Source organism: Hemiscyllium ocellatum, chromosome 33 (genome assembly GCF_020745735.1).
Source record: "Hemiscyllium ocellatum isolate sHemOce1 chromosome 33, sHemOce1.pat.X.cur, whole genome shotgun sequence".
In the NCBI taxonomy this organism is placed as follows: Eukaryota; Metazoa; Chordata; class Chondrichthyes; order Orectolobiformes; family Hemiscylliidae; genus Hemiscyllium; species Hemiscyllium ocellatum.
The window spans coordinates 1,575,399-1,593,278 of NC_083433.1; the positions used below are offsets into that span (position 1 = coordinate 1,575,399).

At 40.9% G+C, this 17,880-nt stretch overlaps 1 protein-coding gene across 5 annotated transcripts in view; it reads left to right on the plus strand.

The window, feature by feature from the left end:
* Positions 1-17,880, plus strand: part of LOC132831360 (RNA binding protein fox-1 homolog 2-like) — a 335,115-nt gene that overhangs the window by 84,919 nt on the left and 232,316 nt on the right. For 3 of the 5 annotated variants that reach the window (XM_060849458.1, XM_060849452.1, XM_060849453.1), the window contains exon 2: positions 6,714-6,758. The exons of the other annotated variants lie outside the window; for them this stretch is intronic. In XM_060849458.1, the coding sequence (XP_060705441.1) occupies positions 6,714-6,758 (45 nt within the window). The remainder of the gene's footprint in view (positions 1-6,713; positions 6,759-17,880) is intronic. 5 annotated transcript variants of the gene reach the window in all.

The following is a 17,880-nucleotide window of genomic DNA, read 5'->3' on the forward strand; positions in this document are numbered from 1 at the left end:
GTAAAGTTGCTTTTGCTTCTTCCAAGTCCCTCTGATCTCCTTCATTTCCAGATTCTTTCAGTTATTTGGTAATTCACACTTTTATTTTAGTCACGTAACACCTAGCAAATGATGGGAAAGGATAGTTTGTTGTCTTTCAGTTTTTTGGTTACATTACTGCAGAAAGAGAAGAGAGACCCTGTCTTTTCTGTAGTTTCTGGCGACTTCTGCCCCTGTATTCATATACAACATTGTCCACCTGCCCAGAAGCCAAACAATCAGAGAATTCTCATGCTGCTGATTCCTTGCCTCTGCAAGTGCGCCTGAGTGTACAAACCAATCAGCAAGTTGTTTCTATGTGTAACTTGCTCTGCACACACTCCCGTGGTGTCATAATGTATTGGACATCATTCCCCTGGTGCTAGAACAAAGCAACGTGTGACTTTGCAGCAAAAGCAGTTCATTCAGCCATCAGGCCTGCTGCTCCATTCAGTGAAATTGTGGCTGACCTGATAATCTTCAACTCTACTTTTCCTGCCTTTTCCCTTTAATACCTGATTTTCTTCATGGTTAAAAATCTATCACAGCATTGAGTATACTTAACCACCCAGCCTCAACAGCACTCTTCAATAAAGAATTTCAGAGATTAACCACTCGTGAGGAAATTCCTCCTCATCTCTGTTTTAAATGGGTGACCCCTGACTGGAGGAGGAGGTGAAAATGCAGGTATTGCGTCTCCTACGCTTATAGAAAGGGGCCAGAGGGAAAGGATGGGGTGTTAGCAGTGAATGAAGAGTGGACTAGGGTGTCACAGAGAACAGTGTCCCGAGCCAGTCCTGAAAGGGGAGAGTGTAGTAAAACTCTATCGCACTGCAGTTGGTGGAAATGCAGGGAGATGATCTGTCGAGTATAGAGGCTGCTGGAATGAGGATGAGGGGAATGCTAGAGTAGTTCTGCGACAGAAGGGTGAGGTGACACCAGAGAGATGTGAATTAGATTTTGTCAGTTGTGCTCGGTGGAAATCCTTGGTTGCGGAATAAGAAAGATTTGTTGAAGCTCTGTTGTTGAACATTGCATCAGTGTTCATGGGCACTGGAGAAACTGAACAGACTGGAGTCCTTGCAAGAAGCAGGGTGTAAGCAAGTGAAGTTAATGTCACTGGGAGGTGGCTTTGTCACAAATGTTAGGAGAGACCCCACCCCCACCCATTTATCTCTCAGCAAACCCCCCCCCCCCCCCACCCTTGCCGCCACACACGTGTGCACACACAAGCCTCATTCCTGATGAAGGACTTATGCCTGAAATGTCAATTCTTCTGCTCCTCGGATGATGCCTGACCTGCTGTGCTTTTCCAGCACCACACTTTCGACTCGATCTCCAGCATCTGCAGTCCTCACTTTCCATTAGATAGCTTATCCCCACAGATGGAGACAGAGCAGTCAGGGAAAGATGTAATTTGAGAACCAAGTCTATCGAGGTTGATATCACAAGCAGGCGATTGCATTATGACAGCAGTCGAGCTTTCAGTAAATGTGATGAGAGAAGGGGCCTGAGGTGTTTTCCACCTATTCCACAAAAAGACACTCTTTACAGAGTCCTGAATGGATACCAAAGCAACACCTTTTATTTGGAGAAATGTGTAGAGTTAAAGGGGAGTTTAAGGGTGAGAGAAATATTATTGAGGTGAGGATGGGAATTGGTTGGGCATACAGAAAATTGGAAGACTGTTTCAGTTTAGAAAGATTTGATGTTCATATTGAAGAGGTGGTGATCAGGGCCTGGAAACTGTGGAACAAATGAAGTTAGCAGAGAGTTGCAGATGTAGACTGTACGGGTGTGGGGGAAAGAGTTGAGATAGGAAGAAAGGAGACTGTTGAAGAGATGGGCTAAGCATGGGGAGGATCTTTGCTGAGAGATATGGCTGCAGAGATGGTGCTGATAGCAGAGGAGCTCAGTGCTCTGCTCACTGAGGTAGGTCTGATTCTGAGGCTTGTAGGTGCTAATGTTGGACTGGGCTCGATAAAGTCACATGACAGCAGGTTATAGTCCAACAGGTTTATTTGAAATAGCAAGGTTTTGGAGCTCTGCTCCTTTGTCAGGTGAAGTGGAGAGAAACCTTCAGGCACAGTCTTTTGACACTCTTAGTTACCTGGAATTATCTTGCTATGATCTCTCTGTCTATAGATTCTATGTCTGTGTGTGTCCCTCCACCTGACGAGGTGCAGCACTCTAAAAGCTTGTGGTTTCAGATAAATCTGTTGGACTATAACCTCATTTTGTGTGACTTTTGACTTTGAATCTGAGGCATTTAGACTGCACATAAATATCCTGGAAGGTTTACCGGAAGTTTTCTAGATTGGTCCCTGGAATGAATGGGTTGACTTATGAGGAAATTTGGTCAGACTGGATTTGTTTCCACTGGAGTTTAGAAAAGTGTGGGGAGATTTGATCAAAGTGTATCAGGTCCCGATGGATGTGGAAATGATGCTTCCTCTTGTAGTTCAGACCAGAATCAGGGCACGTTGTTTAAAATTAGAGGTCACCTAATTTCAGGACAGATGAGAAGTTTTTTTGAGGATTATGTGACTTTGGAATTCTTTGCCTCAGAAAGCAGGAAAAGTGGGGGCCATTGAATACTTTTAAGTCAGAGGTAAATTCTTTTTAGGTTTATCAGTACAGATGGGAATATGGAATTCGAAACAAACAGGTCAGCCACAATCGTACTGACGGGCTGAATGGTCTCCTTCTGCTTCTAGTTCGTGTGTTCATAGTCTGAGGGAAAAGATTAGATTAGATGAGATTACTTACAGTGTGGAAACAGGCCCTTCGGCCCAACAAGTCCACACCGACCCGCCAAAGCGCAACCCACCCATACCCCTACACTTACCCCTTTACCTAACACTATGGGCAATTTAGCATGGCCAATTCATCTGACCTGCACATCTTTGGACTGTGGGAGGAAACCGGAGCACCCGGAGGAAACCCACGCAGACACGGGGAGAATGTGCAAACTCCACACAGTCAGTCGCTTGAGTCGGGAATTGAACCCAGGTCTCTGGCGCTGTGAGGCAGCAGTGCTAACCAAGATTGGAAGATGTCATGAATGGTAAAGCCTGATGCTTGAGGGATTTGGAGGGAAGGGAAGGAAGGATCTGGGTGGGTATTGGCACACATGAGTTAATGAAGCTTGTGGTCTTCACTCCCACGAAAGGTAAAAACGTTTGAATTAAAATGCCGAATGCAATTGAGCAGGGCACCTGTTGGGGAGAGTCTGGGGTAACTCTTGAATGGTTGCTTAGATGAGATGTTGAAGGTACTTGTTACTGTTGGAATACTATGCCAGCAAGGTTCAGTAGCTCAGAAGAAAAAGAGAATACATGAAATAGCTGGGGAAGACAGTGTATTTAAAACTAAACTATTTCATATAAAGTGTTTGATGACTATCTTTCTATTGTTTCATTGTGATTTTAACTTATCCTACCTTGTTTCATTGACATTAACTAAGTGTTTATTCAAAGAACAAAGAAAGCAATCAGAATATTATTGACTTCATTGGACTGGTTTTTTAAAACAAAAATTGCGACTGAATCCCTGTTCTAGATTGCTTTCCTGGGTGTGTGTTTCCTCAAACACTCACTGTTACAGACTCTATTTTAAGGAGAGCTGAAGAGAGTGCCGACTGAAGGGAACATACAGAAGCATTCTGTTTTATTCCCCAGTTCAGTGGAATAGGTGTTGTTGGTCATTACACCATATATCAGAGCAGGGTGTAGGTTTGCTCGCTGAGCTGTAGGTTTGATATCCAGACGTTTCATTACCTGGCTAGGTAACATCATCAGTGGCGACCTCCAAGTGAAGCGAAGCTGTTGTCTCCTGCTTTCTATTTATATCTTATAGACATGCCAGAGAATTCCTAGAGGCCTGGCACTCCAACCACAACGCCATAAACAAACACATAGATCTAGATACCATCTATCAACCCCTCCGAAAACAAACAGGAAATGACATCACCACAAACCCCAGGAACCCCATCCAGGACAAACTTATAAATAGAAACCTCAATCTGCGTTACAAACCTTGCATATGTCAGAGCAGTAGAAATATAAAGGTTTGGGTCATCACACCTCAGCTCCTCTTTGAATTTGAATGCAGCTCTTGCTTTTCTGTAATAAAACTGTGTGATTGGTCTGATTGGAATTGTTGGTTTGTGGCCTTTGTGAGGAAATTTGTTTTGTCAAGGCGTTTTGTTCATAATCTGGCTAAGGTATTAGAGTGTATTAGGCTGTTATTAAATCCTGGTTTCTTCAATTCCCTCATGTGTTTTGGCCTTTGATTTGATCTGAGTAGAACAGGTACAGGTTTGATTTAGCCTTTCTTGACTTTAACCTGATTCATTTGCAGCTTTGTTCTTCTTTGACTGTTCCAGTACTCAAAACTGATTAGATGATAGTATTCAGGTTACTGGTGTTATAGTTTGGACAGTGCTGATAAAACATACGTCCTGTGTATGTGGGAATTATTAAAAGGAGTAAAATGCAATTCACATAAGTTCGAAATTCTCTTACTGTTGTGCCCTGCAATATTTAGATTTTAACCTATTTTTCTAACTGATCTGTTCAGGATGTTGAAACACATCTCTGGAGCAGATGGGAGGTTGGAGAAAAATATGCTGCAAATGTATTAGTTATTTTTTATTGTTCCTAAAGAAAGTCCCTGTAGTTTAATTTTATCCTGGGCAACAAGTCAGTCAGAGGCAAATAGGGATCTTGGGAAGTTTCATTAAATCTTCACAACTGTGGTGACTCTGGGGAATAGAGGGGCTTGATTTTCAGTGCATTGCCGTAGTGTGTTGTGACAAAATAATTTCTACCGTTGTACTTCTTACAGCGAACCCCACACGAATGAGTGTGATTGTATTGGAAGGAAGAGGGCTTGCACCGACTTCCACTCTCGATTGCTTTTGTGATGTTTCTGTAACTTCTTAGAAAATTTCAAACAAAGTTGTATTTGTTATTATTAATGTTTATAATATAAAAATATCTACTTTTCTGGTCGGAATAAACTTATTTAATTTTTAGAAAGGCACTTATGTTAGTCATGAAAAGGTAGTGAGATATTTAATGCTTCCAGAGTTGACCATAACTGTTGATTTTTTTTTGTGTGTGGTGGCTGTGGAAACTATGCTGAGACCAGTGGGTGGTCTGTGGGATCTTGTGCCTACCTTAAGGAGTCTATGTGCAAAGAGGTTTGAGAATCACTAGTTTGCACATTGAACCTACCCTAGGAATGTTTGAGCAATGTAGATTAAACAGAGTAAAGTTCCCTGAATGCCCTTGGGACAGGTACAGTGAGGGTTGGATGGGCATTGAATCCAAGACTCTCAAAAAATGATAATTGCTATTTTTTCTCCTAGAGCAGACAGTTTAAAACCTGACTTTGTAATGGGCATGTGACTCTTGTAGAGTTGCAGAAATTTGTCATAATAATTAGTGTTGCAAACATTTTCTTGAAAATGTTGAGCTGTATTGGTATCCAAGGTTACATCTACGTGTATTGCTTACTGATATTGCAGTCTATCTTTTGTTAACTGTGAAGGATGTTGTTGCCTATGGTCACAATTGTTGTTCAGCTGATAGGATAACTTGATTCTGGGCAGAGGGAAAGTCCCTACAATTTAATACCTTGTTTTTGCACAATGTTTTTTTTTGGATAGCTAAGCTCTGTTTTGGATTAGGGGCAGGCCAGTGACCAGTATTTGTGGTAGCTGTTTTGGTAATTTGGCCTTGAATTGTTGTGTGTGAAGTTGTCATGTGAAACTATACCACTCATGATGTGGTCAATTTGTTTTTAAAAATATGACCAATTACCAGCTAGCCTTAATATTTTAGCCAGATCTCAATAATGCTCTTTAGATGTTGGGAAAGGACTTGAGTATAACTATCTGAAATCGAACAGGATGCATTTAGTTATAATTGCTGCTGTTTGATCTTTTTTTGCCTCCTTTGTTCCTCTTCTTGCACTTCTTCCTGTCCACAGTTCCTGCTCCTTCATGAACTGGGGGACAAGAATGTTAAACAAAGCATTTGATCAAAACCTTTTATTTTCTAGAGTATTCGCTGGTGATCAGTGACCCAACAGAGAGGTCTGGTCAGATTTTAGACTTGCTTCAAAGGTGGGAAATATATTTGTCAGATTTATTTAGGGGTTCACTTGTGTTGATTTCCCTCCTTTTTTTGCTGGAACCTATATTGCTGATAGCTTGTGTGTGTGTGTGTGTGTGTAGTGATGGTCAACGAGTTTAACAGTTAGTGCTTTATTATTGGAAAAATGCTTGCTTTGCCACACTCCACAATTGACTAATACATTAACAGTCTAATTGATTAATAATAAATGGTGGTACTGGGATTGCATTTGTTGCTAAGTTTCAGATGACTGTCATTTGCAAATAGCTTTTCTCAGATGCAAGAATTAGTGACACAACCCTTGCGAAGTGGAACAGGTGGAGTGTGCATATTCAATTCTTATTGAGTTGCTGTAAAATTATGCTCAGATAATGTTTGGTAATGTGTATAATGCATATTGGTAAACACTTGACAGTGTAATTCCTACAGTTGGAAGTTCACTGGGGTAACCCCAAAGCAGTTTCCTTGGTGGCGGTTTTACAGGTCTCACTTATCTCACTAAGTAATGATGGAGAATTGTGTGTTCTAAGAAGTCTGTTGTTTCTCCTTCAGAGTGACGTTTTGACCCAGGGATACCGACCTTATATGAAGAGTCAGGTATGCACAAATTAAAGTGAAATTTCAATCATTTCTCAAATCAAAGTTTTTATAAAAATGAACTAGCATCTATTTAACTACTAGCTGTTAAGTTTGTATGTTTGTGTACAAACTAAAGCAATTTCATATTTACAGCTGTACTCTGATAGTTGCCACTTAAGTGTTATGATTTGTTAAAGCTAATTTACTGTCCTTATCCTTTGTAATAATCCTTTCCTTCATGGAGGCACTACTTACTACGTTTCACAGGTGCTAATGCTGTCTATGAGCATAACTTATTTTTAAAACAGTCCATTTATCTGCCCCTTTTACAAACACCTCAATATGCTTTATGTGACAAAGGGAAAAATGAAGAAAAAGGGTGATGTTAACTGAACCTATTTCCCTCCACATTTACTACCTTCACAGTACAGATTGTCAGTGCTCACATTTGCAAGTGATAACTAAACCTCCAATCCAGCAAAATATGCCACTGACACTGATATAACATTATTAAAATGAGGCTGCATGTGGAAAGTCTTCATCCACCCTCTAAAGCCATTGGGATTTGTTTGAATTCACTGATTGTATTTCTATCATAACTGGCTCACAGCATTGGGAGTGCTGCTTCAGAGAACAGACTGCAGTAAAAATGGATGTAATAAAAAGCTGTTTATTATTATTATCTCCATTTGCATGTTTCACACTTGAAGCAGACATAATATCAATGTTCTGCTGCTGGGTTATTGGGGAAATCAGTCCTTTGGCAGTAAAGCATTTTGCTACAATTTGCACTTCTATGTTGAGTATAGCTTCAGTTGAATATAGGGTTGTGTTTCTTCAGTTTGGTCTCTATTGTAATTTAGCAGATCATTCCAGTACTGCTGCATTGTAACAGCTGTTCTAAAACTTGTGGACCATATTGTGCTACAGATTCTGCTTTTGATAGAGAGTGCCTTGAACTATTTTTCATTTGATTCATCCATCTTTGAGAGGTAGAATCCTCATTTTGTTTAAAGATGAAAGCTGTTCAAATGCATTCTCCATGTCAACTATTAAAATGTATGAAGAAGTTTGAAGCTCCCATTTTCTTCAAGCTCGGCTGGCAAATACTCAGTGACATCTCTTCATTCTTTTCAAACTTCTTTTCATACCAATGAAAGGGTCACTGGACTCATCCTCTCCACAGATGCTGCCAGATCTGCTAAATTTCTTGAGCAATTTCTGTTTTCATTTCAAATAAGAGCTGATGGAGGAGCATGGTGAGAATAAGGAGTTGGAATAAAGTTTCAGGTCACTGTAAAGGAGGATGTAGTTCATGCCTTTGAGCATAAAGACCTGAATGATGTTGGGCAGATTGGATCTTAATCTTTTTATTGAGATGTAGGTTTATATCCAGGCCTGTTCAAGTACTTTGCAGAGGAAGCAAAATGAGGGACAGGCAGAGGATGGTTATGTTCAAGCTGACTGTTGTCGTCATGATATTGGAAGAGTGAAGGATTATGCCTGGATAAAGGATAGTGAGAAGAATACAAGCTGGTATGGAGGCTGAGAGGACATTCTGAATAGGTAGCAGTTTAAGGAACTGCAGTTTGAGACTCTTTGAAGAATGTAGCTTGGAGAAGAGAAATTGCAGAGAGTGGTGGGGTCTTGGGCTAAAACTGTAGCTGTAGAATATCAAGTGTGAAACTAGGAAGGGTGGTACATATCAAGGATTGTGATCGAAGGGACTGAAACAGAAAGGTACCTGAAGGAGGAATTAAGCCCAAAAGAGGAGGGGTTGAAACTCGGGTGTAACCCTGTTGCCAGGGCAAAGTTCAGAATTTTATGAAAATGTTTTTTTATATTTGAAATTCTCTTAAAAGGGTTATTTTCTTGTATTTTTTTATGACAGTTGAGAGAGGACTTGACTGAATTTGCAACTTTGTAGTCTAATTAAGTGTCAAGTAATTGCTTTTGGCTACCTTTAAACATTTTAGTTTACCTGCATCATCTGTGCATTGAGTGTAAGTTAACTGAATGAGTTATTGAAGAGCGAGGCCTAGCTTTTTCCATCCCTTTTATTTCTATGGAATGAATTGAAGCAAGCCTTGGTTATCCTTTGGCCACCTTTTACCAATGCTGTACACAGTCGCAGTAACCAAAGGCTTCTCATGAGATCTCAAATTTGTATTTCTTCGATGAGAGGTTAGGATATGTGAGGGCAGAATATTAATCTGTTGCCTTCAAAGCTGCCATATTCCAAGTAGGAAATTTGGAGGATAGTCTGAGGTCTTAAGGTATTTTACGCAACTGAAGATCTGTATCAAAGAACAAAACACAGCACAGGAACACAAGCCCTTTGGCGTACCAAGACTGTGCCAACCTATGTCTTTCTAAACTAAAAACCTTAAGCGGTCCGTAACCTTCTATTTCCTGCCTATTTGTGTATCTGTTAAGCTGCCTGTTAAACGCTGTGTCTGCCTCTACCACTTGCTCTGGCACTGCATTCTAGGCTTTTACCATCCTCTGTAAAAAAAAAGGAAAACCTGCCTTTTGTATCCTCTTTAAACTTTTCCATTTTTACCTTAAACCTATGTCCCCTGGTAATTGACATTTTACCCTGGGAAAGAGACTCTGACTATCCACTCTATCCATGCCTCTCATAATATTGTAAATTTCTATCAGGTCACCCCTCATCCTTCAATGTTCAAGTGAAAACAAACCCAAGTTTGTCTCATCTCCCTCATAGCTAATCCCCTTCAAACCAGGCAACATCCTGGTATAAAGTTTCTGTACCCTCTCGGAATCATCCACACCCTTTCTTATAGTGTGGTGACCAAGATTGAACACAATATTTCAAATGTGGCCTAGTAAAGTTCTATATGGTTGCAACATGACTTGCCATTTTTTATATTCTGTGCCCTAAATGATGAAGGCAGATATTCCAGATGCCGCCTTAACCACCTTAACCATTTGTGTTGCCACTTTGAGAACTGTGGACCTATATGCCTAGATCTGTGTTGATGCTGGTAAGCATTCTGTCATTTACTGTATATTTCCCTTCTGCATTAGACCTTCCAGAGTGCATCACTGCATATTTGTCTGGATCAATCTCCATTTGCAATTTCACCACCCACGTCTCCAGCCTATCTATACCCTGCTGTATCCTCTGGCAGTCTTCCTCACTATCTGCAACTCCCCCAACCTTTGTGTCTGCAAACCTATTAATCAGGCCAACTGCATTCTCCTTCAATTCATTTGTATATCTTACAAGCAACAGGGGTTTCAGCACTGATCCCTGCAGGACACCACTAATCACAGATCTCCAGTCAGAAAAAATTCCTTCCTCCACTATTCTGTTTTCCATGACTAAGCTAGTTCTGTATCCATCTTAGCATATCAGTGCAGATCCCATGTGATTTCCCTAGACAAAGGCCTTGTGTCATTTTAACAGCAGCTCCCTGCTCTCATCAATCATCTTTGTCACTTCTTCAAAAAAAACTCAGCTTGTGAGAAGTGACCTTCCCTGCACAAAACCATGTTGGCCTATCGCTGACCAGTCTAAATTTTTTCGGATGTGAGGTGATCCTATCCTTAAAAATCTACTCCACTAATTTCCCTAGCGCTGATGTAAGGCTCACCGACCTAAAATTTTCCAGATTATCCCTGTTGCCCTTAAAGAAATTATGTTAGCTGTTTTCCGGGCCTTTGTATCTGCTGCAGGCACTGAGGAAGTCCCAGAGATTTCATACAAAGCTCCAGCAATTTCCTCACCTGCCTCCATCTGCATGAGATAGATCCCATCAAGTCCTGGGGACTTGCCTATCTGAATGCTTTTTAAAACATGCAACACCTTTTTTTGCTAACATGCCCTCGAATATCATCATACCCCATATCAACATACTCTGTGTGAAGTTTGCACGTTCTCTCCTTGTTTGCATGAGTTTCCTCCAGGTACTCTGGTTTCCGCCCACAGTCCAAAGATGTGCAGGTTAGATGAATTGGCCATGCTAAATTGCCGATAGTGTTAGCTGCATAAGTCAGGGGTGAATGTAGTGGAATGGGTCTGGGTGGGTTGCTCTTCGGAGGGTCGGTGTGGACTTGTTGGGCCGAAAGGCCTGTTTCCACACTGTAGGGAATCTAATCTAATCTAATCTACCCTCCTGAGATTCACCATCCACCATATCAGTCTCCCTTATGAATACCGATGCAATGCATTTGTTAAGGATCACTTCCTCTGGCCCCAGTGCTTAAGTTTCCCTCCTTTGTCCTTAGGGGACTTACCCTTTCCACCTAGCTACCCTCTTGCTCCTTATATAGGTATAGAACACCTTGGGGTTTTCCTGTGTTTGCCAAACACAGTTAGTGGTCCCTTTTAGCCCTCCTAATTTCTTGTTTGAGTTCTTTTCTGCTTTCTTTGTGTTATTAGGGGTCTGCCTGTCTTCAGTTTCCTTTTTTCTTTTTGACTAAGCTCATAATTTCTCGTCATGTGGGGTTCCCGAATCTTGCCATCCCTGTCGTTCTTTTTCACAGCAATGTGCTGGTCCTGAACTCTCAATCGGCCTTTGAAAGATTCTCACCTGCCAAATGTGGATTTACTCTCAAACAGCTGGCCCTGGTCTACATTCTCAGTTCCTGCCTAACATTGTGGTAGTTAGTCTTCCCCCAGTTTCGTACTTTCACCCAAGCATTACTCTTATCCTTATCCATAAGTAACTTAAAGCTTACAGAATTAAAGATACTGTTCCCAAAGTGCTCCTCCAGCGAAGCTTCCATCGCCTGGCCAGGTTCATATCCCAAAACCTGGTCTAGTATAGCCCCGTCCCTACTTGGACTATTGTTTCAAAAAGCCATCCTGGACACATCTAACAAATTCTTCCCCCGTCTAAGCCTTTGGTACTAAATGAGTCCCAGTTAATATAGAGAGAGTGAAAATCACCCACCACAACAATCCTGTTGTTTTTACATTTTTCCATAATCTGTTCACATATCTATCCCTCTATCACTCACTGACTGTGGGGAGGCTTGTAATAGAATCCAACAAAGCGATTGCACCCTTCTTATTCCTGAGCACAACCCATATGTCTTCACTAAATGAACCCAGCAAGGTGTCCTTCCTCAGTACAGCCGTGGTATCAGTAATGCAAACCTCCTTGTTTCACCTGAAACGTCTAAATCCTGGAACACTAAGCTGCCAGTCTTGGCCCTGTCTCAACCAAATTCTAAGACTTTACGATTTGCAGTTCAGAGAAGGGAGAAAAATTGAACTAAAATGCAGTAATCTAAGACTAATTGATTACAAAATTAAGGCTGTAAGTGTTGAATGGTTTGGTTTCAGGAAAATGTAATTGTGAATATGAAATGTTGAGCATCCTAGGCTCAGGGAAAGGTATGGGCATTGAAATACAAACTTTCTTCAAAATGTAGTTTAATGTACTCCGTTTTGTAGCTATATCCTTTCTTTGTGCTGAACAGTAGGCAGGGATGATTGATCTGTCGCAGCCACAGGATGGTTGCTGCTGTTGGAAGAGCTCTGCTCAACTGAAAATATCACTGGCATTTTGCTACTGGCATAGCACACTTCGCTGTTGAATTAGCAACCACCAAGGATTTTCACTTATAAACAATGAGAAACAATGTACACAGGAGAATTTTACTGCAGAGAGTAGCTGATAAATAAGAATGTGTTCAAAACTGGAACACACTTTGAGGGCTTTAGGTTGTGTGGCTGCTTATATAGCCACTTCTATGTAGCAGCGTTTGACCAAACTGATGATGCCAAACCAAAGGAATATATTCCAACTTCAAATATATAGTGATATTTTATTATTCCTCAAAATATCCTTGTATATCACTTTTATCAATAATTCTATTTCACTCTGAGCCTTAGGCCACGTATCCACCCCATTGACAGCATTTTCTATCTCTGTAGCATTACTGTCCCCACTCCTGTTGCAGCTCATTTGCTGCTGAGATCCTCCTCTGTGCTGTTGTTAGCTCTGGAGAATCTTCCTCCTTGTACCCCCTATAAATTTTGAGGTTATCTGAAATTATGTTCCTTGTATGCTAACTTGTACCAAATCCTATTTACCCTTCATGTTGAGCTTGCTGACATGTATTGGCTTCCTCTTCAGGAGCATGTTGATTTTTATACTTCATGTGGTGGTATGTATATGGAATGAGCTGCCAGAGGAAGTGGTGGAGGCTGGGACAATTACAACATTTAAGAGGCATTTGGTTGGGTATATGAATAGGAAGGGTTTGGAGGGATATGGGCCGGGTGCTGACAGGTGGGACGAGATTGGGTTGGGATATGTGGTCATCACGGACAGGTTGGACCGAAGGGTCTGTTTCCATGCTGTACATCTCTATGACTCTACATCCCTGCTTTCAAATTCTTTCAATCTTTGCCCTTTCTTGCATCAACTGACCTTCCAGATATGCAGCCCTGAGATTTCACTGTCCTCCAATTCTGCCTGTTACCCTCAACTTTAATCCTACCCCATTGACAGATGTAGATCCAAGTGCCCAGAAATTAGGCTCTGTCATTCCAGCTACATCAAAGACATCTCTGAAATGACTGCCAGATTACTCAGACCTCTTGGCATCATGGAAGCCCACAAATCCACCAACACACTAAAACAGCAGCTACTGAACTTGAAAGACCCTATACAGACAGTGAATAAAACTAATGTCATTTACAAAATACCATGCAAAGGCTGCAACAAACACCACATTGAACAAACAGGCAGAAAACTAGCAATCAGGATACATGAACACCAACTATCCGCAAAAAGACATGACCCTCTCTCATTAGTACCCTCGCATACGGATGAGGAAGGACACCACCTCGACTGGGACAACACATCCATCCTAGGAAAAGCCAAACAAATACACACATGAGAATGCCTAGAAGCATGGCATTCCAACTGGAACTCTATCAAGAAACATGTCGAGTTAGACCCCATCTACCACCCCCTGAAAAAAGGAACAGGAAGTTACTTCTCCACAGGAAATAACAGCATCACAGGAAATTACATCACCAACACAAAGAAACCCAAACATATAAATAGAAAGCAGGAATTTTCAGAGTTAAAAATCACGCAACACCAGGTTATAGTCCAACAGGTTTAATTGGAAGCACACTAGCTTTCGGAGCGACGCTCCTTCATCAGACTATCATCTGATTAAGGAGCGTCGCTCCGAAAGCTAGTGTGCTTCCAATTAAACCCGTTGGACTATAACCTGGTGTTGTGTGATTTTTAACTTTGTACACTCCAGTCCAACACTGGCATCTCCAAATCAGGAATTTTCAGCATTGCTTCACCTGAGGCCCACTGAAGATGTTACCTAATAGGGTAACAAAGCGTCTGGAAATGAACCTTCCAGCTCCCCGAACAAATCTATATCCACAATTCTGTCCAGCTGTTTCCCTCTCCTCCTTCAAATTCATTGTTTAAATTTATCTCCTTCATCAAGCTTTTGGTCACATGCAGATATCTTGTGTGGCTCAGAGTCAAATTTTGCCAATTGGTGCTTCTTTGTGATGCTTTCCTTAAACGTTCTATATGACTACAAGGTTGTATTTAGATTACAGATAAATCTCAAAATTAATTGTATAAAGATTTATTTTCACAAATATTTCTGCTGTTGCGAATATAGAGTTGTAAATTCATACAGCCCAGAAATACACTGTTTGGTCTGACTCGTCCACACCAGACATCCCAATTTGACCTAGTCCTATTTGCCAGCACTTGGCCCATATCCCTCCAAACCCTTCTTATTTATATATCCATCAAGATGCCTTTTAAATGTTGTAATTGTACCAGCCTCCACCACTTCCTCTGGCAGCTTGTTCCATACAAGTTCTACCCTTGGCATGAAAAACTTACCCCTCAGGTTTATTTAAATCTTTCATCTCTCACCTTATGCCCCTATACCCTATAGTTTTGGACTCCCCACTCTAGGAAAAAGATCTTGTCTATTTATCCTATCCATGCCCCTCTCATGATTTTATAAACCTTTATAAGGTCACCCCTCAGCCTCCGAAGCTCCAGCCCCAGCCTATTGAGCCTCTCCTTATAGCTCAAACCCTCTGGTCATGGCAACATCCTTGTAAATCTTTTCTCACCCTCTCAAGTTTAACAGCGTCCTTCCCTGAGGAGAAAGTGGGGACTGCAGATGCTGGAGAGTTAGTTGAAAAGTCTGACGCTGGAAAAGCACAGCAGGTCAGGCAGCATCTGAGGAACAGGCGATTCGACATTTCGGGCATAAGCATAAGCCCGAAATTTTGATTCTCCTGCTCCTCGGATGCTGCCTGACCTGTGCTTTTCCAGTGCCACACTTTTCAACTCCAACATCATTCCTGTAGAAGGGCGACCAGAATTGTATGCAGTATTCCGTCAAATCCATGTTCAGATAAATTTTAAATGTTTTACTTTTGTAAAATTGATGTGAGTCACAATTTGTGCTAGGAAATAGAACATAGAACAATACAGCACAGAACAGGCCTTTCGGCCCTCAATGTTATGCCTACCTGTGAACTAATCTAAGCTCATCTCCCTACACTATCGCATCATCATCCATGTGCTTAACCAAGGATTGTTTAAATCTCCCTAATGTGGCTGAGTTAACAACATTGGCAGGCAGGGAATTCCACGCCCTTACTACTCTGAGTAAAGAACCTGCCTCTGACATCTGTCTTGAATCAATCACCTCTCAATTTGTAGTTATGTCTCCTCGTACAAGCTGATGTCATCATCCTAGGAAAAAGACTCTGTGTCTACCCTATCTAATCCTCTGATCATCTGGGAAATATCAGTGATAGTTGGAAAAGCATCGAGGGCCGAAGGGCCTGTTCTGCGCTGTGTTGTTCTGCGCTGTGTTGTTCTGCGCTGTGTTGTTCTGCGCTGTGTTGTTCTGCGCTGTGTTGTTCTGCGCTGTGGGTCTTGGAGGCGATATTCTCAGGCCCGGGATGTTGTTCCTCAAACTTGTGCTCCAGGATCAATCACCTTCAACTGCTTTCTCAATAACCTGCCCTCCATCAGTTCAGAAATGAGTCTCCAGAGTAATGTTTTCTCTGGCTTTTTAAAGAATGTGTCAGAAGCCTAAGTTTACAAAACCACTGTAATGTCGAGAATTTTGTTAATTCTCCGTGCGGTGATCATCACATACTTTCATCCCAAGTGATTCTGGCATGTTGTGAGCGTTTTAGTGCACTGACTCTCTATTGAGAATCTCTTGAGATGGCCCAAATTAATTTCAAATTGCATTCTGCCACTTGGCAGGCAGGAAATATTTTACATTTAATTGAACGTTTACTGTATAGTCTCATAATTCTCAAGATTCACACACATTTGTTAACTTTTAATGGACAAGGTTGTGTTTGAAATAATTTAATCCTATGTACTTAACCCACTTTTGTGTGGCGCTTTTGAAAATGTGCAGATTCTGTCTTCGAACTTGGATGAAAATCCTACAGGAAATTGCCGATTGAAGAACAAGAGGGTATTTTATTTCACGAGTTGAGTTGCTTCCTTGTGCACATTTGGTATTCAGTTTGTACCGCAACAGGAGCGTGTGTTGTTGATTTGGAACTTTGAATGTGGCTTCGTTCACATTAACTGATCATTCCACCTTGTTCAATCTGCTACTGAAGCTGTTGAGACTTTCTAGGTGTCTTCTTCCTGTCGCTTTTCTGAAAGTGTTGACACATAATCACTGGTCATCCTTATTCACATCAGAGTCTTACAATGAGAGATGACGAACTGTTTAACCACAGGGAGCAGGTGGAATGCATTCTAATTTGATTTTAATCTTGTTCCTGCATAATCACTTGTTATGGGATGAGGCATGTGAGCCATTTTCCACTGTACCGCCCCACCTTATTACCTCCAGAGTTCTGAGACAAATTATGGTGCTCAGTCCCCTCGTTCTGAACAAACAGATTATTTGATGTGTATGGAATGGATCGCTGAACTCCAGGGGAGAAAAAAAGGATTGTGAAGTTCCTGTTCAGAATATTTTTGAGAGATATTCTAATCTAATCTAATCTAAGTTCCATTTTTTAAATACTTGTATTTTTCTCCATCTCAAGACTTCCTGTCATTCAACTCCTGCTCACATCTCTTACCCATCTATTACCATACAATGTATAGAAATCTCTACAATTAATCATTTGTGTTTAAAGGATGCCAGATATTCCGCTTTTATGCCTTTGTCATTGCTATTTGTCTAAATGGTTAATGTCAGTGTCTGTGACAGTGGTGACTGATGATACATTTTCCAATATTTGGATCCCTCTTGCAGATAGGTTCCTCGTTCTTTTTTGTACTGACGGAATGCTCCTCATTGTTAAAACTTTCAAAGGCAGATGGTGAGATTGGCATCTGGTTTCCAATCTTCTTTCTTCATACTAAATTTATTTACAGAATGTAACATTACAAATGTCAGTCTCCTCCCTAAACAATGTTGTCCTAGAAGTGTCTTTGTGTCTTCAAAGTACTTAATTAGTAGCCTCCACCTATGTTTCCTTCACTTTAATACAATTAGCAGACTTTAGTACAGGTCTATAGTTTTAATGTAGGATTTATGGAAATATTTCTGTATTTCATTATTGAATTCCTCTGTGTTTTGCAATGGTTTAAAATATATAGATTTAGATTCTACAGAATGGAGCATTAACAAAGACTAAAGTGTTATCTTTAGTGAGCAGGTGTGTTTTGGTGTTGGGTTGCAAGCTCAGCAGTCACAATGTTCATTCTATTTTTAAGGCAAAAGTTATCTTATTTGGAAGAGTAAAATTGGGTATTAATAAGAATTCAAACATTATAATTTCACTTTGAAACTATCCAGCATCATTCTTGTCACGCATTTCTAAATGAAGCCTGTCGCAGTGCAGGCTCAGTTGTTCAGTTCTGCATCTCATTTCTGTTATCCAATCTCTTGCCACTTGATACCAGTACCAGCCATTGTTTTAGAGCAATGTAACAGCTATTTTTCTGCATTGCGGTTATGTCAGTTTGTACTCAAGGCATGAAGTCACTGGCAGGTTTTAATTTAGTTCAGATTTGTCACTAAATGTTGGGGCAAGATCCACACCAAATTTACATAGCTATTCTGTGAACTAACTGTAGCTAAGTGCTCCTTTCCAAATTTGTAT